Below are 26662 nucleotides of genomic sequence, written 5' to 3'. Positions count from 1 at the left end.
CTAGAACTTAGGTGTTTGCTCATACAACCTGGTGCTAGGCCACAAGCATGCTTTTGACTGCATCTCTCCTCTTGTTTGCCAAATCCACTGTCTGACCACTAGCCCATCCATGACTATGCCTTCTGCCTCTGGCCCACATGATCCTCAGCTGCAGCCTATAATGAAAGCAGGCCCCAAGCCTGGTGGGTAGATGGGAGCTGCTGCTATGGGCATGGCATGTGGCTCTGTTTGGTGGTAGCACATGCTGCTTTTCCAAGACCTCCTTCCCAGTCCTCTGCCTGCTCTTGCTGCCATTGGTGCTGTTGTGCTCCTTCTCCCTCCCCTTGCTAATTTGGATTTTGTCATTCCAAAACGCTGGTTTTTAAGAATTCTGGGGACTTGCTAACGGACAGGAACTGTCACCCAGCCTAGAGTTATGAAAAACCTTGATGGGGCTGTTTTTTGTGGACTGTTGCCTTGGCCCAGCACGGACAGTCTTATGATAACAGCACAGATATTTCTCGCATGAATAAATGGGAGTCTTTTTCATTAAAACGTCGAGCGATCTTTAGGCAACAAAAAAAATATAGTTCTGTTCTCTTTTGTAATTCAGATTTAGCTCACCCCATGCAAGAAAAATGGTAGGACATGAAGAGCTTTTGATATATTTTGTGCCTGGGCTTTTCTTCTCCATCCTGAAGTTTTCTGTTTCATGGTTTTTAAAATAAAAGCCACTCTTATGACAACTCTTTGCCTCCTGGGCAGCCAAGACAAACATCTAAGGACTCTAGTGGTTCAATTGATTCATCAGTGCTCTGTGTATGGGTTCTCACACTGGCAACATCTAAGTTTCCCTGCCTTTTGTGCATTCACTTGCATTCCTGGGGACCTTGTTAAGCATTTCCGTGTTTGAATTTGCCTTCCATTTCCTTTTCAAGCGATTCCATCTCTCCCTGGGACCTCCAGCAGGGCAAATAAAGGTCATTTGAGTACCTGATTAGCTGGAATGCACATTCACTTGGTCCCTCAATTCCATACAATTTTGCTCAAAAGCACTCAGCAGAGCCAGCAGCCTCATTCCTAGACATCTTAGCAGGCTGACTCTCCCACCTATCAAACCTCAACCCTCTTACCTCTCTCAATTCTGCTAGTGAAAACAAAAGATGCTTCAGGTGGATTGCAGCCACTGGAGAGGGGAGGAAATAATAAACCCACAACTGCAAATAGCTGAAATTAGCAGACATTTGAAGAGGAGCCTTCAACATACCTCTCCTGAATAATCCTTTGTTATCTCCTCTCTCTTAAATCCTGCATTGTCTCCGATTCTGGTGCCAAGGAGCCAGAGTGTGACACTGGTCAGAGACAAACAAAACCACCCACTGTGGAAATTTGGCCCACGCTTTCTACAAAGATAATGGGTTGCACAAAGACGGCTTGTGGTTTCCAACAGGCCTTTGGTTGGCCACTGTGTGCAAAGAAGGCTGAACTAGGTAGGCTTTTGGTCTGATCCAACAGGGCTCTGATTATTCACAGGTATCTCACAACATAGATTAGGCTGAGAGATCATGACTGGCTCAAAAGAGGCTCAAATAGTAAGTTCAAGTTCAAGTTTGGCTGGGAGCTGCCCAGATAGGTGGCATATATATAATACTAATAATAAAAACCACATACTCACTACTACTCCTACTACTACCACCACTATTACAACTACCATTTCACTACCTAAAGCATGGGTAGGCAAACTAAGGCCCAGGGGCTAAATCCAGCCCAATCGCCTTCTCAGTCCAGCCCGCGGACGGTCTGGGAATCAGCGTGTTTTTACATGAGTAGAATGTGTGTTGTTGTTGTTTAGTCGTTTAGTCGTGTTAGACTCTTCGTGACCCCATGGACCAGAGCACACCAGGCACTCCTGTCTTCCACTGCCTCCCGCAGTTTGGTCAAACTCATGCTGGTAGCTTCGAGGACACTGTCCCACCACCTCGTCCTCTGTCGTCCCCTTCTCCTTGTACCCTCCATCTTTCCCAACATCGGGGTCTTTTCCAGGGAGTCTTCTCTTCTAATGAGGTGGCCAAAGTATTGGAGCCTCAGCTTCAGGATCTGTCCTTCCAGTGAGCACTCAGGGCTAATTTCCTTCAGAAGAGTAGAATGTGTGCTTTTATTTAAAATGCATCTCTGGGTTATTTGAGGGGCATAGGAATTCGTTCATTTTTCTCCCCAAACTATAGTCCGGCACCCCACAAGGTCTGAGGGACAGTGGACCGGCCCCCTGCTGAAAAGGTTTGCTGACCCCTGACCTAAAGCAAGTGAATTCATCAGCACGTACATATGGTCAAGTATCAGGCTGGGATATTTCTTTAAATGCCACACACATTCATTAATGCAATGTAAAGAGAAAAGAACTTCACAGTTGCTCAATATGCAAGGCTTGAAAAATCCCAGGTGCGTGAACTCGTAGAAGTTTACTGCTGAGTCTTACTACTTTGAAATATTTATTCAAGCTTCTGCAAGTCGGCCGCATGAAAGATTGATGGTGGCACTGCCTAGACACTAGAATTATTTTTCTAGCCCTGTCAATATACTTTTCCTGTTGAATCAAGGAGACACTTCATCAACAGGGAAAAAATTATGAGTGCATTTATTGGTGAACGCTTTATCCAGCTAAGTTACCTCTACTGATTTTTCAAAACATCACTATTTAATTACTATCGCCACTCAATGGCAAAGAGAAATAGATCAAATTGCGGCTCTTACTAGAAGAGCTAAATTATATTATGGGATGCCCTGGGGAGCACCTCTGAGTTCATTATGATGAGGTTAGTCCTTTGGCCCGCCACAAATCCATGGCAATAGAATTAGGTAACAGAATGGCTGATACTCCACAGAATATTTGCTGAATGGGAAGAAGAAGACAGTAAACTGGAGCTTTGGGCTCATCCAAATCGGAGTCAAGCAAGAAAGCAAAGAGCTCTCTGCACAGACCTAAACTTTTAAATGGTGTTTGTTTCAAATACCTGAATCAGCAAACATGGCATAGTCACATAAACTCTCATAAGTGTGTACGTGTGTGTGTTTGCTTGCTTGCTTGCATCCATGCATCAGGTTTTATTTTCTGTAACTGCCCACAATACTTTATCAAAGCATATCCCCCAATTTTTCACTCCCTATTAATAATAATAATAATAATAATAGAAGCAGGATATAGAAAAATACAAAATGGAACCAAATATTAACATACCTAAAAACATTTTGCTATGGCTTCTAAATTAATCCACCTTTATATTCCATAATCCTGGAAAGATTGAGCAAGGAACCCATAGTGTTAGCCAAAGGTACATAATTGTGACATTTGACTGCATCATAAGACCCCAAGGGTACATTCACAGCCCAACAAGACAACGACAAGAATCCACCAACAGCATATGAATCAATATGGCGAACCTGATTCAAAAAAACACACACACACCACTCACACATGAAAACAAAGGTCGCCACAGCCAATCACAACAAGCAACCGCACCCTAGGCCAACCCCAATTTCTCTCACCACCAAAAGAACACAAGCAAATAGCAAAGAGAACCTGCACAAACGACACTGACATTGTCTGCAAAGTGAAACTGACCACCGGTCCTGTTAGCTAGGGATGATGGGAATTGTAGTCCCAAACATCTGGAGGGCCAGAGTTTGCCTATGGCTGATCTAGAGGATACCAGCTTCTCTATCCCTGTTTTTTTTTTTTGGGGGGGGGGGGGTTTCTATTTTAAATCAATTCAAATTAGATAGAGCACTAGGGTTTTCAGCAGGTCTATGTCACTGGAACAGTGTTGGTCCTGAAAGTGAGTAAATGCCTTTTATTTGGACCAACAGCTACTAAAACTGCAGCCTTCCCTTTCAAAAGACGAGGTAGCTCAAATAAAACACTTTGGGGTAATCAATTCATATAGCTCATTTGATTCATCGGATGTTAAGACAGACAGAGCAGTTACCTGTCATTGACATGCAGCCAGAATAAAGCCAAGGCGCTTGACATTTCTGCTAAACTGCAGTCATGCAAAAGGAAGGCAATCACCCATTCCAATACATAAGGCTCACTCAACATTTCAGCATCGCTCCAGCCATTTTGCTGCACGCTATCTCACAATATAGATTCAGCAGGAATAATAATGCTGAATTTGAAGGAAAAAGCACATCGAAATAAGGAGGTTTTTAAAAGGCTATTCAATATACAACTTCAGCCAGAAGAAGATAGTTCATGGAAAACTCTGAACAAAATGTATATTGCATCACTTGAGAGAAAACAAGTATTTACAAATGCCAGGAGACTGAGTGCTACCTTTGTCAACTACAAATGTGTCTTGTGGCACCTTTGTTAGTCTAAATGCAACAGGGTTATTTGTTATTTTAGCATATAAAACCCTTTGCTCCTTCAGCAGCCAAGGCCACAGAGAAAACCTCCTATTTTCCTATTTTTCCCAATGAGTTTTAAATGCATCTCTTTCATACAGCTGGCTACAGAACACATTAGATTATCACAGCCCCATAAGCTTGTCTTCTACGTTTAGGAGGTTAACATATTTTGACGCTATTAAACAACATTTATCTTCATGCATATTACAAAGACACACAAAGAACCAAGCTCAGACATGGCATGAATGCTTATTCTCAGCCTCTCCTGAACTCTTATTCCCTTATAGCCATTTCCTGATTTTCTGCTGGAACACTCTGTCTGTTCCAATATATCGTTCTGTTTCCAGATCCTGTGCAGGTTTGCCTCTTATGCAATTCATATGGATCACCAGCCATGACATCATTCCTCCTCAGGTCTCTCTCTCCCCAGGTATCTGCACCTCTTAAGCTGCCCCATTCCGTCACCTTTCTATGCACTAGATGCTCAGCTCATATTTTAGGTCCCTGCATGCCAACTGGCATTGGTCAAAATGCCCATCTTCCTAATTTCCTACTGGGAAGGTTTTTCAGAGACAGTCTCTTGCTACCGGCTGCGGCAGCTGCAATGAAGACACTTCCAAGCAAAACAACTAGACTCTGTAGGACACATGGCAGCTTCTTTCAAGATCTACAACATAGTAGTTGTAGACTTACAATGTTGTTGTTGTTGTTGTTGTTTAGTCGTTTAGTCGTGTCCGACGCTTCGTGACCCCCTGGACCAGAGCACGCCAGGCACTCCTGTCTTCCACTGCCTCCCACAGTTTGGTCAAACTCATGTTAGTAGCTTCGAGAACACTGTCCAACCATCTTGTCCTCCGTCATCCCCTTCTCCTTGTGCCCTCCATCTTTCCCAACATCAGGGTCTTTTCCAGGGAGTCTTCTCTTCTCATGAGGTGGCCAAAGTATTGGAGCCTCAGCTTCAGGATCTGTCCTTCCAGTGAGCACTCAGGGCTCATTTCCTTCAGAATGGATAGGTTTGATCTTCTTGCAGTCCATGGGACTCTCAAGCGTCTCCTCCAGCTCCATAATTCAAAAGCATCAATTCTTTGGCGATCAGCCTTCTTTATGGTCCAGCTTTCACTTCCATACAGCACTACTGGGAAAACCATGGCTTTAACTATACGGACCTTTGTTGGCAAGACTTACAATAGTCTGTTATAATGTGGCAACTGGTGCATCCCAGAACAGCATCCCAGAACAGCTGAGCATCACTCCTGTCTGCAAAGTGACAAAAAGCTCTAGGACATATAGATACTGGCCCCATTTTCTATTACAGTGGTACCTTGGGTTCTCAACTTTAATCTGTTCTGGGAATCCGTCTGACTCCCGAAACAGTTCGAAAACCAAGGTGCAGCTTCTGATTGGCTGCAGGAGCTTTCTGCACTTATCGGAAGCCACGTCAGACATTTGGCTTCCGAAAAACGTTCACAAACCGGAACACTTACTTCCAGGTTTGCGGTGCTCAGGAGCCGATTTATTCGACAACTCAGCCATTTGGGAACCAAGGTACCACTGTACCTATTTATGGTATGTGTATGCCATTCCATAACATCAAGTTCTCTGGGTGGCTTACACTAAATAAGTAGATAATGATAAGTAGATGACAACAACAACAACAACAAATAAAAAGCTACGTAGAAGATGGAACAAGCTTGTTTTTTCCTGCTCTGGAGGGTAGAACCAGTACCAATGGATTCAAGTTACAAAACAGGAGATTCCGAGTAAACACCAGGAATAATTTTCTGACTGTAAGGGCTGTATGACAGCCAAGGGGCTGAGCAGTAAGCTCCCAGCACCACCTTCAGGAAACAGCCATCCAAGTAGGAAGAGAATCACTGCCAAAAACCATCTCCCACACCTAACCTAGACAGCCTACCCAGAAGGATACCATGGCCAAATGTATCAAAAGGTCTAACACAGGGGTCAGCAGAGGTTTACCTTGCCTGGGCCAGTTCACGACAGCGGAGATTCCTCCGTGGGCCGGATTGCGGGCGCACATAAGCGCCCATGCCCACGATTTCCGGCGTCTGCGCAGATGCAATTTCCGGCATCTGAGAAGCGAGTCCCCGCGCCACTTTAGCGCAGCGGGCGGGGACTCATCGAGCGGGCGGCTCGGTTCGGTTCGGGATCGGCTTATGGGGTGGTTAAACGACCCCTGTAGGCCGCTTGTGGCCCATCGGCCTGAGGTTGCCGACCCCTGGTCTAACATAATCGTCAGGGTCGCATATCCCTTATCTTTCTCTCAGCAAACGTCACCCCACAGAACAACCAAGGCAGTTTTCCTCCCCCAACCCGGCCTGAATTGGAACCAAAAGGGATTTGGAAAAACAGTTCCTTCCAAGAGTGACTAGTGTTGCCCTGCTACTAAGTCTACTGTTGCTGACAGGGCACAGAAGAAAAAGAAAAAGAAAAAGAAAAAGAAAAAGAAAAAGAAAAAGAAAAAGAAAAAGAAAAAGAAAAAGAAAAAGAAAAAGAAAAAGAAAAAGAAAAAGAAAAAGAAAAAGAAAAAGAAAAAGAAAAAGAAAAAGAAAAAGAAAAAGAAAAAGAAAAAGAAAAAGAAAAAGTCATATATTCCAAATCTAGCTGCTGATTCATCAATACAGTTGCAGAAAATAAACAACTTCCAATAATTACAGGGAAATTTTATCTGTGTTTTTCACTAAGGAACCCTAATGAGGAAATCTTTATAAAGTTGAGAGGCACGGGCATGCAACTAAAACAAGAAACCATCAGCAATAAATAACTGGATTGGGGCCTCTTTTTTTTTCATTTTGTATTTTCAGCAGATGTAATTGCTAACATATGATTGAGTTTTGTTGTGCAATATTCACAGGTTACATCAGTGGTAATTCACGGCAAAGTTCATCACTGTAACCTACAGAGAGTTATTTATGCAGAAGGAAGCAGCCATCAGCAGAGAGAGAAACCACTGACTTTTTTTAGGCGTGCAGACTGGAGATAAGTGATGAGATCCCATTGGGTAGACATACCAAATGTTAAGCACAAATTGAAGCATCACATTAGAACATGCCTGAGGAGAGAAGTCTTATCAAACAAAAGCTGGTGCACTGAAGGAAACTCCAGGGGTAACAACAAGATCCCAGAAGAACAACAAAACTTGGTTATAGCAACGCACTTCTTGGAAGGGTTCAACTTATCTGAATTAACCAGCTGCCTGGTACACACACTGCTGCGTGGAAAACCTGTATCTGAACTATACCACTTCAAGCTCCCAATAGGAGCTGCTCTCAGGAACAAATGTACAAAGCAAAACACACACAGAGAGAACATCACAAGGCTAAAACCCAGCTAAGACCTGCCATCCCGGATCTAGCTTTCGACATGCAGAGAGTGGAGGTGGGGGTATTAAAGAGCATTGTTTGATTAGCCCCACCTTCCATCTGAAATGGTACATCCCATAAAAAGGCACATGACCTGCATGGGAACTAGGCCTCTGAGCATGGTAATAGAAGCAACCTTACCTGTATAGGCCATGTTCTTAGGGTTTCCATAAGGAGCCCCAGGTTGAACGGGGCTGTAAACTGGATTCATTGTGGAAGACGTGAAAACTCTGAAAGAGAAAGGGGGAAAGTGATTACTGAAAAATATTTCCCACTCTCACGTTAAGATGGTAAGGACTATGTTTACGATTCATGACATAGATCTGCAAAGATAAGTATTTACGAAAAGACAACAGCTTACTCAGTTATTCAAGTTTTGGAGCTTTCACTTAATTCTCTTAAATTATTCTCACGGGTGACTTACCTGTCCTCCTAATTACAGCGAAAGAATTGCAAGAAACGCGTTTTTCAGTACTGCAATGAAATGGTACTTGGGAAAAATCAGAAAGAACAATTCCCCTCTTCCACCAGGGGGAGTCCAAGCCAAAGGACAGATCAGGGAGTTGAGGCCAAAAACCCCCACCACGTTTGGGCCACAGGTGCATGTTGTACACTGAGTGTAAGATTCATTTCTCGGGAAATAAATCATACCCATATCGTAAAGCAACATTCATTACACTATTATTGTGTAGCAGCTGGAACACTGGGCTTGAGGTTCTGGTCAGCTGTGATACGCAACTACTGCAGTGTGCTATATGTGGGACTGCCTCTGAAGATTGTTCGGAAACTTCAGCTGGTGCAGAATTCAGCGGCCAACTTTCTCACTGGGACAAGACAATTTGAGCATATTACACTGATCCTGACCTGACTGCACTGGCTACCAATTAGTTTCTGGCCCCAGTTCAAAGTGCTCGTTTTGACCTAATGAAACCTAATGAAGCCTAATGAAGCTCAGAACCACAGTACCTCCAGGACTGCCTCCCCCCAATATAAATTATTATTATTATTATTTATACCCCACCCACCTGGCTGGGTTTCCTCAACCACTTTGGGAGGCTTCCAACAGAATATTAAAATACAATAGTCTATTAAACATTAAAAGCTTCCCTAAACAGGGCTGCCTTCAGATGTCTTCTAAAAGCCTGGTAGTTGTTTTTCTCTTTGACATCTGGTGGGAGGGCGTTCCACAGGGCGGGTGCCACCACCGAGAAGGCCCTCTGCCTGGTTCCCTGTAACTTGGCTTCTTGCAGCGAGGGAACCGCCAGAAGGCCCTCAGAGCTGGACCTCTGTGTCCAGGCAGAACAATGGGGACCCGGGCAGACCTGCCATCATCACCTGAGACCCTTCTTTCTTTGCCCCCTGCACTAGAGGTCTGGAGGGTGGCAACACTAGAACGGGTGGCTCCCCATTTGTGGAACACTCTCCCCAGGGAGACTCACCTGGTGCCTTCACTTACACCAGTTATTACTCTAAAATATCCATGGAAAAATAGAGACTGGTGGAAATTCTGCCATGCATCATGGTTTCAGTGCTCCACAATCCCACTGGCAAGCCATTGTTAGGAAAGAATCTGGGAAGTGATAAACATGGCTGCAACATAGATGCAACACACCGCAGAAGGGAGTTGAGCTCTCAAGCAAACAGAATGATCCCCAAATTGGCTAACTATGGTGAAAAGAAACAAAAACCTGTAACCACTTCTTCTTCAGATATTTATATTATATTATATATTTTTATTTTGTTTTTACGGCAGACCAACACGGCTACCTACCTGTAACTAGAACTATTGTTAAAAAGTCAGAACAGTATCTATGCCACCCTGAGCTTGGGGAGGGGCGGAGAATGTACAAGTGGAACAAATAATCAAATCACATAAAGATGCAGATTTCCAGATACATTTAAACCAACTATCCAGGGAGCATCCTGAGTGGAGCTTTGGGCTCTGCTGTATAGTTCAAGCTTTGGCATCACTGAGGAAGTGCCGAGGTTTGATGGCCTACTTGTGTTAAATGTCTGGCTGGATGCAGCTCAGCTCTTCATAACAAAAAGCTAGCTTCAAATTTATCTCTCTGTTGCCAGACCAACATATGAACTAAAATATTCTTTCTGGCGTGCACACCAACAGTATGTACTATCTGAAATGTCGCAGCTCCAGGCAGAGAGCTGCCTTTTAAAAAAATTAATAACCCTTTTGCCCATCATCTTACTAATAAAGATGATTAAAGGGAGCCAGGATCTTTCTTTTCTCTGGCTTTTATTTAGAGAAAAGCAAGGAACCTGGGAATTTGTGTCTAGGACTGACAGTTAAGCAACTACTCAGTTAATTATCTTAATGAAGCACATTCTTAGCTCTGATTAGTGGAGGGAAAAATCAGTCATTAAGCTTTATTAGGCATACCATTTGTCTCCACGGCTACCTAGACAATTTTAAACATCATACCCATCACATTTACACCACTTCTGGATTGCCTTTAAAAGGAAAAGAAAAAAAAGATGCTTACTTCATAAAATAATCATTCATACATACAACAATGTGGACATTTATGAGCGATGAGCAATTTGTTAGATCATTAGTTCTTTTCCTTTTTATTTCCAGATAGTAAACAAGTCAAATGTTAAGCCTAGCAACAACTGGCTTGACAATTAGTGCTTAATTAATTAGCTTTCCTGCCACTTCTAAGTTAGCATTGTATTAGCGGCTCTCTAAAGAGGGAGAATGGGACGCGGGTGGCGCTGTGGGTAAAACCTCAGCGCCTAGGACTTGCCGATCGCATGGTTGGCGGTTCGAATCCCCGCGGCGGGGTGAGCTCCCATCGTTCGGTCCCAGCTCCTGCCCACCTAGCAGTTCGAAAGCACCCTCAAGTGCAAGTAGATAAATAGGTACCGCTTTATAGTGGGAAGGTAAACGGCGTTTCCGTGTGCTGCGCTGGTGCTGGCTCGCCAGAGCAGCTTCGTCACGCTGGCCACGTGACCCGGAAGTGTCTCCGGACAGCGCTGGCCCCTGGCCTCTTAAGTGAGATGGGCGCGCAACCCTAGAGTCGGACACGACTGGCCCGTACGGGCAGGGGTACCTTTACCTTTACCTTTAAAGAGGGAGAAGATGGCGGCTATAAAAAAGCAAAGAACCTGGGGGTGGAGAGGATGGCCAGGAAAGAGACTCCAACAGTCCAAATCAATGAATATTTGCAAAAGCCTCCCCTCGCAACTGGAAGAATGTGTGTTCCCTGTCTGTGAGTCACATCCACCACACAACGTTGCAGCCGAAGATTTACATGTCACACATGCCAAGTTTATGGTCCTCTCAGCATTTGCAGCTTGGCACTCCTGCCCGTCTGCAGTATTTTTTTGCTACTGTATTTATAGAGCCATTAAGTTTACACCGTAATATATGTATGCACTGTGGCCGTTACTTTTGCCGCAGGGACCATAAGTCTCAATTTCCTGACTGGTGTGAATTTAAAATTGTCCACCAGAGTGCTTCGCAGATAGAATCTTTTAATGCTGAAGATAAGAGTCTTTTGATTTAAAAAGGAATGACTTCAAAGAGAAATATCATGGATACTTCTATGCTACAAACGCAATGTTAAAGTAATTTAACAGTCACGCCCCCTCCTCCCAAAATTGACAGTTAAGAAACTCCTATCCACCCGCAATTACAATTCCCCCAAATTTCTTGAGATGAGATTCCAGGAAAGCTAAAATTTGCATAAAGTACAAAGTGCCATTGTCATAGGTCTGCATGGTGGACCTCCAATCCTCAGCTCATGGGCTCATGAAATCTACCATAATACGTAAATTTGGCAAGGTTAATGGCAGTCTTAAGAGGACAATCAGATAAACAATTAATAAAATAATGGGATTGTGTTAAAGAGTATATGAAAAAACATTGTTCTGGAATTAACGTATCAGTATGTAATAAATGAAGTTTGCAAGGTCAAGGGAATGAAAAAATGGTTATAAAAGGTCTAAAGCTAGAAATAACATAATATATATATAACACAACAATTAAGATAAAATGAAAAGTTGAAGTCTCAAAAGGATGGGAGGGAGTCAAAGTATATGTTTGTTTACGTTTTTGTGGTTGTTCTTTTTTTTCCCTTTGATTTTTTGACTAATGTATTATTTTGTTTATCTTTTATGTTGAAATTTTGCGTTGAAAATAAAGTAGAAAAAGAAAAAGAAATCTACCATAATAGAGACAGTGAACCAAGTCTGAGAATTATGAACACCCAGCAATTCCAGCAAGCGGCTACGAGGTTGGAGAAGGGTTCAGCACACCATCAGGGTACAATGACAGGCAGCACAGCAGGGATGTCCTCTTGCTGCAAGCCTCAGCAGGTAATATTTACAAGTACTATGTAATCAGACCACTTATTTGCTGTGCTGACCAGGATGCGTGAAGACCTGGAGACGTACCTCGACTATTGTAATTCAAACTCATTTCCATTTGGTTCCAGAACTGATCTATTGGCAGCCATTGCAACCTGAGAGGCAGGACTGCCAGACTACAGTACAGTGGCTTTCCACTGTTCCCATCCAAAGTAGTCATTATAAGAACTGGCGCTTGAGTTCACTTGTTCTACTCCTCCCTTCACCCCACCCCCCTGTTTTTGAGTTCTCAATCTCCCAGCTCCAATTATGCCATCTTCTAAGCCCACCCTAAAATGGCAACACCCACTTTCACATTTTGGCTATGCCCACTTTGACCACGCAGCCCCCAGAAGGGTAGATCTTGGGGTCAATGTAGTCTTTAGCCCCAAAAAGGTTAGCCACCCCTACTTTAACCACCTACTGCAAATCACCAAGTGATCTACAGCAGGGTGATCTTCAAACTTGGGTCCCCAGACGTTGATGGACTACAACTCTCATCATCCGTAGCCAGCTCGTGAATGATGGGAGTTGTAGTCCAAGGTTGAAGAGGACTGCACTAGGAGATCCAAATCTATTCCTTGCTCATTCCATACAGGTCTTTAGATGCTAAGTTCATTTGCTGCACTGGTTTCACTAGACCATGCGACCACGTCACCCATTTAAAAGCGGGATTTACAAAATCATTTTTGTTTTATAAATGTGGACAAGCAGTTGCACTGGAAACATTTGTTTCTCAGTTCAGTAACTGATTATTACATTGCTTATGCAAAAATCTAGGTTTGCACCAAACGGGGTTTGCCTGAAATAGTTTCTGCAACACTTCTACCTAGTCAAATACATAGTTCAACTTCACATTGGCACTGGAGAGGCAGGGAGAAGAAACAAGTCAGAAAGACAAGTAAAATCTAGGAGACGGGCTGTGCCAGTTCAATGCAACAAACACAGCAAATAAACTTGGGACACCTTAAAGTCTGAACACATTTTATTGTGGCAAGAGCCCACCAAAGCAGATGCAGGCTTGAAACTTATTTTATTACTTAAAAATTATTGGGAAATGATATACAATGAACTGAAAAAAAATGTTTAAAATGACATTTGTAAAAAAAACCAAGAAGCACTTTTGTTAGGGATTGTAGGACAAGACCTGCCAAGAAAAACAAAGAATTTATTTATGTATGCTACAACAGCGGCAAGAGTCTTGATAGCACAAAGATGGAAGAATGAGGAAATCCCAACGAAAGAACAGTCGCAAGAAAAATTGATGAGTTATGCAGAGATGACTAAACTGACATACAAATTGCGGGAGAAGGACAACTGTGGCTTTAAGGAAGAATGGGAGCTTTTTACAAATTATCTAAAAAGACAACAAAATAAACTGGGGTCCTTGGCAGGTTTTGAATAAACATACACATATTTATTGGTTGATAACATGTTAGATAGATAATGCAAGGATATGTAAAATTTTGTAACGTGCAGAGAATAATATGTGCTGAGAAATCAGAGAGAGGAGCTGAGGGAAGTCTTTGGTGGGGGAGGGAGGGGGGAGGGGGAAAATAATGTACTGTACTTTTCGCTCTATAACACACACCAGACCATAACACACACACATAGTTTTTAGAGGAGGAAAACAAGAAAAAAAATATTCTAAACGAAATAGTGGATATATGATTTTTGTGGTTCATGCTGTGGCCACAGACATGTGATCTGACAGTGAGTTTGGAGTAGCCCAATGCAAAAATCCTGAGGATCCATGTGGATCCATGCTTTGTAACCACGGAGGAGGGAAGGAAGGGGAACCATGGATCCTCTGCTCACGACTGCAGCAGATCCCCCCCCCGCCATCCGTAGGCATTCGCTCCATAACACGCACAGACATTTCCCCTTACTTTCTAGGAGGAAAAAAGTGAGTGTTGTGGTGCAAAAAATACGGTATGTGATTATATGGTTTGATAATTTGTTATGTTGAAATTGCTAATAAAAATTTTAAAATTTTTGAAAAGAAACTTATTTTATTACAGCAGCTTTGCACCGCAGAGACAATAGGAATGGACAGACAACACACAACTAAAAACAGAGCAAGACTGAATATAATAGAAAAGACAGACCTAGAAGACATACAGTAGAAGTGCTCCATTGCTATTTTTGCTTAGAAACTGCCAAATACCCAGAGGAGGAAGAATTCCAGCAGGACAATCCTAAGAGGCCCCTACTGTTGAGCAACCTCCAACAACCTGTCCGCCATAACTTGGTGACTCTCCTATCGCATCTCTGCTGTGAAAGCAGTCGCCGGCAAAGGAAATTACTTCAGACGAAGTGTAAATAGCAACACCACAGAGGTCGCGCCATCACTCAATGGCCCGTGTGTCAGTCAAAGGGGGTGAGAGGAGGTGAGGGTGTGGATATGAAGGATATGCCTTGAGAAAGGGGAAAGGAAGCACCGTAAACACTCAACTTGAACTTTCCACGCTATTAAGTGGCAGCGGTGTCACACTCGGATGCTCTCGCCTCGCTGAACAATAGTGCGCTTCAAAGGCTGTGCGTGATAAAATGGAAGCTTTGCTCAGCAATCACCAAGAGGTGCAGATGGGCGATCCAGGAGCATCCATAAGGCAGTAAGAGAGGTTCGGTTGCCTCTCCGCTTTTAGACCATTTGGGAAAAGTTACAAGGGAGTGCGGCATAGCTGATTCTCAGAGCCTCACACCAGGGCTGTGCAAAGAAGAAAATAAACGCCAATCCTTCTCTTTCACAATCCACCAGGACGATTTCCTACTCTTGCACAACTCTGGTTCATTTCAGTGGGGAGATCCCTGGCCAAACCATGCTCCATCGGTTAAATCCGTCTTCAGTTTTGCTGTGCACCATACTGAAATTGAAATTGTAATACTTTATTGTCACTTGTACAACTTGTATACAGTGAGATTACACGAGCACCCCCCACTCAGCTCTCTTAGTCTTAATTCCCCTTGTTTACTGACGCACACACACCAAACCCAAAAGTCAATTGCCCTGTTGTTATCTTTTCACTCAGCAGCCTAACAGCCCATGGATAGAAGCTGTTCTTTACCCTGTTGGTGCAACTAATCATGTTTCTATATCTTCTGCCCGAGGGCAGGAGAGCAAGAAAGTGCCGGCCAGGATGTGAATCATCCCTCAGAATTTTCCTCACTCTCCGGAGGCAACGTTCTTCCACGATGTCATCCAGTGGATTCACAGGATAACCCATAATATCTTGTGCTGTATTCACCACCCTCTGTAGGCACTTCCTATCCATTGATGTCTAACCAGCGCACCACACCATGATGCAGTATGAAAGGACACTTTCTATTGTGGACCGGTAGAAGGAGATCCATAAAGAAGGCTGATCGCCGAAGAATGGATGCTTTTGAATTCTGGTGCTGGGGGAGACTCTTGAGAGTCCCATGGACTGCAAGAAGATCAAACCTATCCATTCTGAAGGAAATCACCCATGAGTGCTCACTGGAAGGACAGATCCTGAAGCTGAGGCTCCAAGACTTTGGCCACCTCATGAGAAGAGAAGACTCCCTGGAAAAGACCCTGATGCTGGGAAAGATGGAGGGCACAAGGAGAAGGGGACAACAGAGGATGAGATGGTTGGATACTGTTCTCGAAGCTACCAGCATGAGTTTGACCAAACTGCGGGAGGAAGTGGAAGACAGGAGCGCCTGGCGTGCTCTGGTCCAGGGGGTCACGAAGAGTCGGACACGACTAAACGACAACAGCAAAAGAAGGAGATCATCAAATACTGCTCCAAATCCACTATCTGAGGTTGGCCGCTTCACTGCACTACAAAATCTGGAGAAGTGTGAAATTCAGGATTTGGGGATCAGGCCTGTTCACGTCAGAATTCCTCAAGCATCCCTAGCTGGTATCTCCTGCATGTCCAAGCTATCAAACAGAGGTCCATCATACAAACAACCCCAAACATTGGAGCCCGCCCCCCCCCAAAGAAGTGCCAGGTTCCAAGCCCTAAGAGGCAACCCACAGTCTGATGATGTGGGGCTTAGGGAAGTATATAAGAACACAGGCAAGATAACAGACTTGGAGCTATCCAAGGTCCTGCAGCCTCTGAATGACCAACAGCCATCTTCCGTTGGATCTCATACCATTTGGTCCTCCAGCTTAAATTGGACCACATTTTTTTGCCTGGAATCACAGCTGTGCAGCTAAACACCCATCACTCCACGCTTTAGTTTTACAAAGCGTCTGAGTTGTAAAGAGGTAACCAAAAAACAACAACAGCCTAAGTATAATTTTGTAAAATTCCAATTAGGGTAAGTTATGTGCAGATAAAGCAGTTGAAGACCCTTTATTTCAGCAGGCATTTAAAACGCTAAAACATCCCATTTTATTGCTTCCACTTTTTAAATGTGTAACATCTTTTACCCTTGCCGCTGTTGAGTTGTTGCTTTGTTTTTAAGTGTTAGCCACATTTTATGTTCCTTGTTATTGCTTTCAGAAATGGACTGCTAGTTGCATTTGCACTTTTTATTGATTTATATTATATAATTTCCTGATTATGCTGTATACCATACCAGGTACTTTTCGGACTATATATAAATAAAGTATTATTAGTGCTACAATTTTGTTTGAGAGGGCCCATTTCTAATAGAAATTAGAAGTACTGTATAAGAAGAATTATTAACTGCATTAGAGAGTTTTCCATCTCTAGATTTAATAATTAAAAGCAAATTACATGGTGATTGGGTATTTATAATTACACACTAGTCCAAGTTGGAGCCTATTTTGTCACACAGATACAATGAATGGAAGTAGTGTCTATGGGATGGTCAGTTCAGCAATCCTGCAGCCTATTCCAAGGATTTAGGAGAAGTAACGTTACATTCCACAAACATAAAATATACCATGCCTGTCCTGAAGGTTTGGTCGCTAAATATGCATCAGAAGATGGGAAGACAATGAAGTAAAGCACAGAGAAACAAACCCCAAGCCCTCTCTACCCTTTCCGGCAACATTCAAGCCTGAAAATAGTCTACTCTGTCCCTCTTCACACAAGAGGACTGTGAAGTAGCATATTAGATCTGGAAGATCTGGGTTCAAATCCTGATTCAGCCACAAAGCTCTCTAGGTTGGCTTTGGACAAGTCACCATGACTCAGGCCACCCACACATCATAGCATAGCCTGGTAAAGCACTCCCTTATTTCCACAGCAGGCCTTTCTAGAGAGTCTGGGAGCTGGCAGATTCGTTTTGCAACTCTAAAACAGACTGTCTTTTCCAAGCATCTTTTTTTAAAAATGTACTTCTCCCTAGATTATTAAATGTTTCCTGCCCCATGAGCTGCCTGTGTGACATTCTCACCTTCCACTATGCAATCCCCATGGTTCCTCTTGCCTCCCTTCTTCCTCTTCCTCACCCACAACCCCACCTGCCACTATGACCCAACATGAGACTAGAATGAGAATCCATCCTCTAAATAAGAGTTCTTGGTTCCATTTAAAATTTCGTACTTATGTACAGTGGTACCTCAGGATGTGAATGGGATCCACTCCGGAGTCCCGTTCGCATCCCAAACGGAACGCAAGATGGGACGGTGCGACGGCACGCCACGTTTCGCCGCTTCCGCGCATGACGTCATTTTGAGCGTCTGCGCATGCGCAAGCGGCGAAACCCGGAAGTAACGCACTCCGTTATTTCCGGGTTGCCGCGGAGCGCAACTCGAACGCGCTCAACCCGAAGCGCTTTCAGCTCGAGGTATGACTGTACAGTGGTACCTTGGGTTAAGTACTTAATTCGTTCCAGAGGTCCGTTCTTAACCTGAAACTGTTCTTAACCTGAAGCACCACTTTAGCTAATGGGGCCTCCCGCTGCTGCCGAGCCGCCGGAGCACAATTTCTGTTCTCATCCTGAAGCAAAGTTCTTAACCCGAGGTATTATTTCTGGGTTAGCAGAGTCTGTAACCTGAAGCGTATGTAACCTGAAGCGTATGTAACCCGAGGTACCACTGTATGTACTTTGGGAGAAAAAAGGGATGGTAATGTGCTTCTTCTTCAAGATCTGAAAGACTCATGAATAAGACTTGACACCTTTATCCACACAGGTTTCACTGCATTTTTACTACTTAGCACAAAGCTAATGTTCTCACAGTAAAACAGGGAGATGGTTTGCTTCAGTACTTAACGTAAGAGTTAAGTTTCAAATAATGTTATTCCTTCTTTTGTCAAATTCCACTGCAACAGTTCTGGATTGTCTATCAGCTTCTCACCCCAAACACCTCACTTCCAATGATGCTTTTCAGAACCCCTGGAATCATGTTGTACAGTCTTGTGAGACTGCAGGTCTTATATATAAGGGGCAGGATGCAGATCTACACATAGAGAGATGCACATGACTTAAGGCCATAAGAGTGGATCAAATAATCTTAAAGGGTTCAGAAGCTTCCCCAGTCAATGAACACACACACACACATTTTTTTTTTTTAAGGAAAGGTGAGATTGGAGGAATATTTTCTTGCCACAGGTGGTGAAACAAACAGCTATTTATAAGCCTTATAAAAACGTAAGGTCTGTTGGAACACTCCTAACAAGGCATTGTCTGAAATTTGAAGAGAGCTGATCTGCCTAGTTGTCAAACGATACAGTGAAAGTATCGTCCCCAAATCCTACCACCATCAAAAACCACCTAAATCTCATTAGTTCACAGATCTGACTATCATTTCTAGCAAAGTCCTCAATGCTACAAGTGACTACAAGTGATAAAAATTCAACAGTGATTTTTAAAAATCAAAGATTCTGATGCTATGCACGGATGGGGGTCAATTTCTTTTCTTTTCAATATAATGGCTTAATTTCATATTAATCCCCATTACCAGAAGCCAATTTTAGAAAAATTCGGTGATTCAGCTAGTTTTAATAATTAGAATCAATAGGTTACTCCAAGTCTTTCACACATGCTGCCAAAGTAATAATTGTGTCTAGAAAGACTTAATTATCCTCTGCATAATTTCTTCATGTTACACCTCTGATCCATGATAGTTCATCTTTTATAGCTAGGCTTTTGTTTGGAGACAATCTAATGAGCATAAGATGTGGTAGGTTAACAATTTAAATATAGAAATATTATTTTTGCCCGTGGATGTGATCCTATGGGCAAGACTCTGTACTGGCATGGGTCTCCATTCACATGGAACACACACACACACACACACACACACACACACACACAACAGCTGCTGGTGCCAGAATACAGGAAGTATGCTAAAGATTCCTAGCATACTGCAGCAAAAAAACCCAAAAAAACCCCTGAGTTTAGGGCTCCCACACTAACATTGTTCACACAAGCAGATGACTTCTGAATGATGTATTCCTCTCTCTTTGTTCTCAACTCTGAAACAACAGTGATGGTTGGGGCTGATGGGAGTTGGGAGTCCAAACCATCTGGACGACACCAAGTTGGTGAAGGTTGATCTAGTCTAACCCCAGTAACCTCAGTACAGGAAATCCATAACAAGAGAGAGCATCTTCTGTATGGAGACCTCCAGTTAGGGAGATCCCAACACCTTCCTAGCCAATTGATTCCATTTTCAAACTGCTCTTTCTCATCAATAAGTTGCTCCTAATATTCAAGCCAAATCTACTCTCTGATATTTAAGCCTATTACATCTAGTCTTGACTTTCAAGCTGCAGAGGATAAACTTTTGTCCGTTTCTACATTATAGCCCTTCAGAGATTTGAAAAGTGTTATATGTTAGTCCTCTATTTTCTCTCCTCCAAGCTAAATATCCTAAATCCTTCAACCTTTCCTCATAGGGCCGGTTTTCCATATCGCTGACCATCTCAGTTGCCCTCCTCTGAATCAATTCCAATTTGTCTATATCTTTGTTAAAGTGCAGCACCCAGAACTAGACACAGCACTCCAGAGAAAATTGGACCGGGGAAGAATAAAGGGGATCTATTACTTCCAGTGACTTGGAAACTATGGTCCTATTCATGGAGCCTAAAATCTCATTAGACCTTTTTTTATGCAGTTGCATCAATGCTAACTCGTGCTCTGCTTCTGACTAACTGGAATTTTGAGAGCCTTTTCAAATAGGTAAAGGACCCCTGGACGGTTAAGTTCAGTCAAAGGCGACTATGGGGTTGCAGCACTCATCTCACTTTCAGGCTGAGTGAGCCGGCCTTTGTCCACAGATAGCTTTCTGGGTCATGTGGCCAGCAGGACTAAACCGCTTCTGGTGCAAAAGAACACCGTGATGGAATCCGGAGCGCACGGAAACATTGTTTACCTTCCTGCCACAGTGGTACCTATTTATCTACTTGCCCTGGCATGTTTTCGAACTGCTAGGTTGGCAGAAGCTGGGGCAGAGCAATGAGAGGTCTCACCATCATGTAGATTTGAACCGCCAATCTTCCAATCAGCAAGCCCAAGAGGCTCAGTGGTTTAGACCACAATGCCAAGCCAGTTGTCCCCCATCCTATGCCTGAGTATTTCCCTCCCTCTGCCCATACAAGTAATGAACTTTGCATTAGTCTCAGTTGAATTTCATTGTGTTAGTTTCAGCCCAATTTTCCAATCCATCCAGCTCATTTGAATTTCATTCTTTTCTTCTGATATGTGAACTATCCTTCCCAGTTTTGTGTGTTGCCTGCAAATATGACAGGAATTCCCATCACCCGTTTTATTGCTTTCTTTTCTTTTGTAGGATTGCTTTGAAAAATTTAAGGCCAAAAAGCAGTATATAAAGAAACCATAACATAATGTATCACCCTTGACCGTTGAAATTGCTGGTTGGGAAAGTCTACACTAAGTCATAGTTGAGGCTAGCCATAGTTCTTGGTTTACACATAACAAACCATGCTAAGTTGAAAAACAGAAGTGAAAACATTTGATTTCTTGGTCATGGCTGCACTGAAGGAGAGAGACATGCATGAGCACAGAGTTTGTGTGCATTATATTTAAATATAGTTCAGCATCACACCTGAACCCAGCCGTAGTCAGTAACTTAAGTTTCCCAGAGCCCAGCACTGGCAACTGCTGTTACTGGCAAAAGGTGATTCTCAACCCAGAATCGGAAACTTCTGCAATGTTTTCCTGCAGGGGGACAGTCACCAATGCCACAAGTCCTTGCCCAGCCTCTTTTTGCAATTTTAAAATAGCCTCCCAATTTGTTTCCTTTTTTACATCAGACAATGTGTGCTTAGCCTTCCCCACCCCCCAGACAACACACACACACCTCTGCTTCCTCCCATTTAATGGACATTGATCTACACCATTAGGACTAGGACAGTGTTAAGAGGTAAGTCATGTTATCCTCCCCAAAAACAAGTGTCTGGAAAGGTACTAACTCTAAAGATTAGATACTCAGATATCTATGATGAAAGTTGCATGCAGGTATTAATTTTTACTAGCTCTAGATCTTAAAAACAAGCAAAGAATTGTTCTTTGTAATGTGTCTGGAGGCTATCTGGGGGTAATTTAAAAGACTTCCAAGTGCAACAGTTTACTTTCACCCTAAGGCAATCCATTTGCCATAGGGAAGCAGGTAGCTGGATGTGTACCTTTAAGCATTTAACGTCTTTGGAAAGGAAACACGGGTACTACAAGATCTGGATTGCCTGCATACAGTAGAATTATCTGAATTTCTACCTCTCTCAGTCCCAACATTTTAAGGCATGATTTCTACTCCCAACTCAACAACTAATAAAGTTCTTATGATGCTTTCAAAAGATGGAATCTCACTAGATTCCAGAAAATGGTGTTGATATTACCAAAAGTATACAATCCTCTTCTAATCAATGGTAAGGTAAAAAGGTAAAGGTAAGGAACCCCTGGCTGGTTAAAGCCAGTCAAAGGCGACTATGGGGTGCGGTGCTCATCTCACTTAAGGCCGAGGGAGTCCACAAGCAGCTTTCCGGTTCATGTGGCCAGCATGACTAGACCACTAATTAAATTAATTAAATAATAATAATAATAATAATATTTATTCCCCAGCCACTCTGGGCAGCTCACATCCTATATCAGAATATACTAAAACATCAAACATTAAAAACTTCCCGATACAGGCCTGCCTTCAGATGTCTTCTAAAAGTCAGATAGTTGCTTATTTACTTGACATCTTGAAGGGAGGGTGTTCCACAGGGAGGGTGCCACTACCAAGAAGGCACAACGGGACACCGTGACAAGTGCTAGAGTGCACGGAAATGCCATTTACCTTCCCGCCAGAGCGGTACCTAGTTATCTACTTGCGCTGGTGTGCTTCCGAACTGCTAGGTCGGCAGAAGCTGGGACAGAGCTATGGGAGCTTACCCTGTCACGCAGATTTGAACCACTGACCTTCTGACTGGCAAGCCCAAGAGGCTCAGTGGTTTAGACCACAGTGCCACCCGTGTCAATGGTACTAAGGCGGAGGGGGATTTCTCAACCAAGCAGTGCTGGGCAGCCATCTTGCTCATTAATACCATCTAGGGTCCAGCTGCTCATCACAAACACTCTTTTCCAACAACACAAAAAACGACTCTACACATGGACATCACCAGATGGGCAGCATCAAAATCAGATTGATTATATTCTCTGCAGCCAAAGATGGAGAAGCTCTATACAGTCAGCAAAAACAAGACCTGGAGCTGACTGTGGCTCAGATCATCAGCTTCTTATAGCAAAATTTAAGCTTAAACTGAAGAAAGTAGGAAAAACCACTGGGCCAGTAAGATACAATCTAAATCAAATCCCTTATGAATACACAGTGGAAGTGAGGAGCAGGTTTAAGGATTTAGATTTGGTGGACAGAGTGCCTGAAGAACTATGGATGGAGGCTTGTAACATTATACAGGAGGCAGCAATGAAAACCATCCCAATGAAAAGGAAATGCAAAAAAGCAAAGTGGCTGTCCAACGAGGTCTTACAAATAGTGGGGGAGAGAAAGCAAGCAAAACGCGAGGGAAATAGTGAAAGATACAGAAAATTGAATGCAGATTTCCAGATATATTTCTTCCGGGGAGCTTTCCTTAACCACATTTGAGGACTGTGTAATATATGAACTCAAACAAGAATGTAATAAGAAAGGATTGGATTTAATTAAATAGGTTGGATTTAATTAAATAGGTTATATACCTTGCTTAAGGATTGTATATGGTGTACATCCTGGACTTGATTCGTATGTTAGGAAGTAACCAGTAAATAAATTTGTTACAAACATTACCATTCAGCCCATTGCCACCACCAGGCACGGAGGCCAAAGTCAGAGCAGGAGCTGAGCCAGGGAACTGCAGTGCAGGAGAAAACGAACTGGACATTAATTAATGAGCTGAAAAGGTATCTGTTAACTGAGCAAATGTTCAGAAAAGACTGAAACAGAGGCACAAACACATTGTCACTTAAACTCCCATTCTACTTGGTCCTCAGCTCGACCGTTGCTTGCAACTGGGTCACTGCCTGAATAGACCCTTCTTCCCAACTTCACACCTGGCAACACAACGGCTTGGCAGCCAACTGGGCCACCCAACAACAACTCTGAGGTTCCTGTTGGGTCCACTACCACCTTTGCTCTCGAGACCCGGGGGATAATTGGGAAGAATCAGGGATCAAGGCAGGGCTCAGGACAGAGTCAGAGGGGTTTATGGGGACGCCAGACAAGACAGATGGACGGCCCCAGGTCCTCTGTAATCTCAACAGGTCTATGTGAACTGGTTTCAATGACTGCCAGTACGCTTCTGGGCATCGTTCAAGGTTCTGCTTTTAGCATTCAAAGCCCTGAGCAACTTGGGACCAGGATATCTAATGGACGGCCTTGCCCACTATTATGGAGCACTGCTCAGAGTACCACGTATTCTAGAAACCAGAATCAAGACATGTTTGCTTAAGGAAGGCTTTCCCTGAGTTGTGACCCAGTCATTTGTGAAAGCTCACTTTTACATCTGATGAAATTGTTTCCTTGTTTTTAGAGCTTGTACAGACAGTTTTATTGTTTCAGAGTCTGTTTAAAAGATTTATTGTTCTTGTGTTTCTGTATTTTATTCTGCTATATTTACTATTATTATTATTATTATTAATGTTCTGATTAATGCTTTGCTTTACCTGAACACCACTGAAAAGGATATATCAAGAACTCTGGCCAAAAGTTTCAATATAAGGAATAATTCCTACTCAAGAGTTGAAATGAAAAACGTGTGTATTCTGCTAAGAATAACAGTTTGAAGCTAGTAGTAGATTTAAACACAACGTATAAGTAACGTTGAAAACGCACAGAGAAACGCAAGAAAACTTGGATGCAATTATCTAAGACGCATGTCGAAATAGAAACATAAAAGAACTAAATGATACAGACTTCCAACAGATTTATAGTCGTCAAAAAACCGAGCTGAAGAAAGCGTGTACTCCGAAACAGGGCCCTGTCCTGGTTACCACCACTGAACCGTACATCTGATTCACACTCCGGATACTCCTTTTTGGCCCCATTTGATCCTTCATTCTTTATTCTTTATTCTAATTTTATATAATGTGGACTCGTTTTGACTGCTATTGAGACTTGTATAAAACAATTGTTGTGCACTGGTATTTCATGTACCTTTGTACTATATCATTGTATATTTGAAACGACATTATTTCTGCACTTAAACGTTGTATCCAAACTTACCATTACTTTAAAACTATCATACTTATACGTTGTGTTTAAATCTACTACTAGCTTCAAACTGTTATTCTTAGCAGAATACACACGTTTTTCATTTCAACTCTTGAGTAGGAATTATTCCTTATATTGAAACTTTTGGCCAGAGTTCTTGATATATCCTTTTCAGTGTAGTTTCAACAAGAACTCCAATTTCTTTAACGATTACCTGAACACCAGTCTGAGGTGGGGAATTTGCTCATATACAAGACAAATATAGGGCAACTGTCTCACAATTTTTCTTTTTTTATGAAAAACTGCTTATGTCGGCAAGGAACATCAATATGTCTTGCGAAGTTTGGAAGACTGCCAATTCTACACATAAATAAATATCAATAAACACCTGCTTTTTAAAAGATGAAAAGGGGAGAATTTCTTGAGATGTTCATCTCCCACATCATTGTGTCCTTTCATTAAAGAAGCATTAAAGCCTTATTAAAACAGGTGGGAAGATTTTACAGCTGAATATTGATTGATCTCAACAAAAAGCATTTGCCAAAAATTGGGAATATTAAGCAAACAGGCAAAGTTCGTTGGAATGGACACATTTCCTAAATGAGAACAATCACAGCCGATTTCATGCTTGCGGAAGAAAAATCACCACCTTGAAACCCTTCACCTTGGTATGCTACAGACGCAAAGAAATGAGGCAAGAAAACCTTCTAAGTTATTTCTGTACTTCAAAACTAAAGAGCCAGAGGCTGGTCTAATTATTTTGAATTGCTATAGAGCTAGCAGTTTCAGCTACTCCAACAGGGATCGAAACCTCTTCTTTAACAACCAGGAGAAAAATATTGTAACCTGCGAGACTTGGGATGACTTAATGGAATGGAAGAAGTAAATTAGCACACTTTCATCATTTACTTAGCATTAGTATAAGCCATTCCAATGTTCAAAGGGCTTAAAATAATTTTTATTACAAACATAAATAACTAATAATAATAATTATTATTATTTATTTATATCCCGCCCTCCCCAGCCGAAGCCGGGCTCAGAGCAGCTAACAACAGTAAAATGATACAACATTCTAAAATCATTTCATTATAAAATCAGTTGCTGTACAGTACACTGTACACTGTACAGTTGCTGAATATTATCTATGTGTAGCATTGTTATTTTAGCAAGCATCGTAATAGCCCTGAAATGTCGCCATCATCACCAGCATTTTTTATGTTTTGTTATGTTTTTATATGTGCTGGAAGCTGCCCAGCATGGCTGGGGAAAACCCAGCCAGACGGGCGGGGTATAAATAATAAAACTGTTGTTGTTGTCATTGTCGTCATATACACACTGCAGGCAGGAGACTTGAGGCAGAAGCTACCTGGATTGCTCAAAGCCAGCCAAGTGGAATTCATGGGTCAGGATTTGAAAGAGGGACATGGGTTTGCCTTCTGCAAACTGCGTGTCCTCCTACATTAAATTAAGGGACTGCAGGTCCCCATCGGCTCTAGTCAGCTATACAGTTGCAGTCCAAAACACCTGGAAGTCACTGGGCTGGGGAAGGCTGACTTACAGAGTCTTAGGGAAAGCAATATACCGTGGTACCTTGGTTCTCAAACGCTTTGGTTCTCAAACTCCGAAAACCCACAAGTAGGGTTCCAGTTTTCAAACAATTTTTGGAAGGTGAACATCTGATGCAGTTGTCATATTTTTTTCCGGGGCGCCTGCACCAATCAGAAGCTGTGCCTTGGTTTTCGAACATTTCAGAAGTCAAACGGACTTCTGGAATGGATTAAGTTTGGTGCTTTTGTTATTGCTATTTATTTTGCGTTTTTGAGGCTTTTTTGGTTCATTTGTTTTTGTGACTGTGTGGAACCCAGTTCAGCTACTGACTGTATGCGTGACTGCAGAAATGGATAAAAGACCCCCATCCAAACAATGACTA

The 26662-nt window shown here is 42.6% G+C and overlaps 1 protein-coding gene across 5 annotated transcripts in view; it reads right to left on the bottom strand.

Annotated features, from left to right (window-relative positions):
• Positions 1 to 26662, bottom strand: part of FAM168A (family with sequence similarity 168 member A) — a 177660-nt gene that overhangs the window by 97169 nt on the left and 53829 nt on the right. For all 5 annotated transcript variants that reach the window (XM_081002413.1, XM_081002410.1, XM_081002414.1 and 2 more), the window contains exon 3: positions 7905 to 7993. In XM_081002413.1, coding sequence (XP_080858539.1) covers positions 7905 to 7974 — 70 coding nt within the window. In that variant the 5' untranslated portion in view covers positions 7975 to 7993. The remainder of the gene's footprint in view (positions 1 to 7904; positions 7994 to 26662) is intronic.

This window comes from Podarcis pityusensis, assembly GCF_964106645.2.
Source record: "Podarcis pityusensis genome assembly, chromosome: 4".
Taxonomy (NCBI): domain Eukaryota; kingdom Metazoa; phylum Chordata; class Lepidosauria; order Squamata; family Lacertidae; genus Podarcis; species Podarcis pityusensis.
The sequence above is the reverse complement of the archived record's forward strand: the minus strand, read 5'-3'. Positions and strand labels throughout refer to the sequence as shown.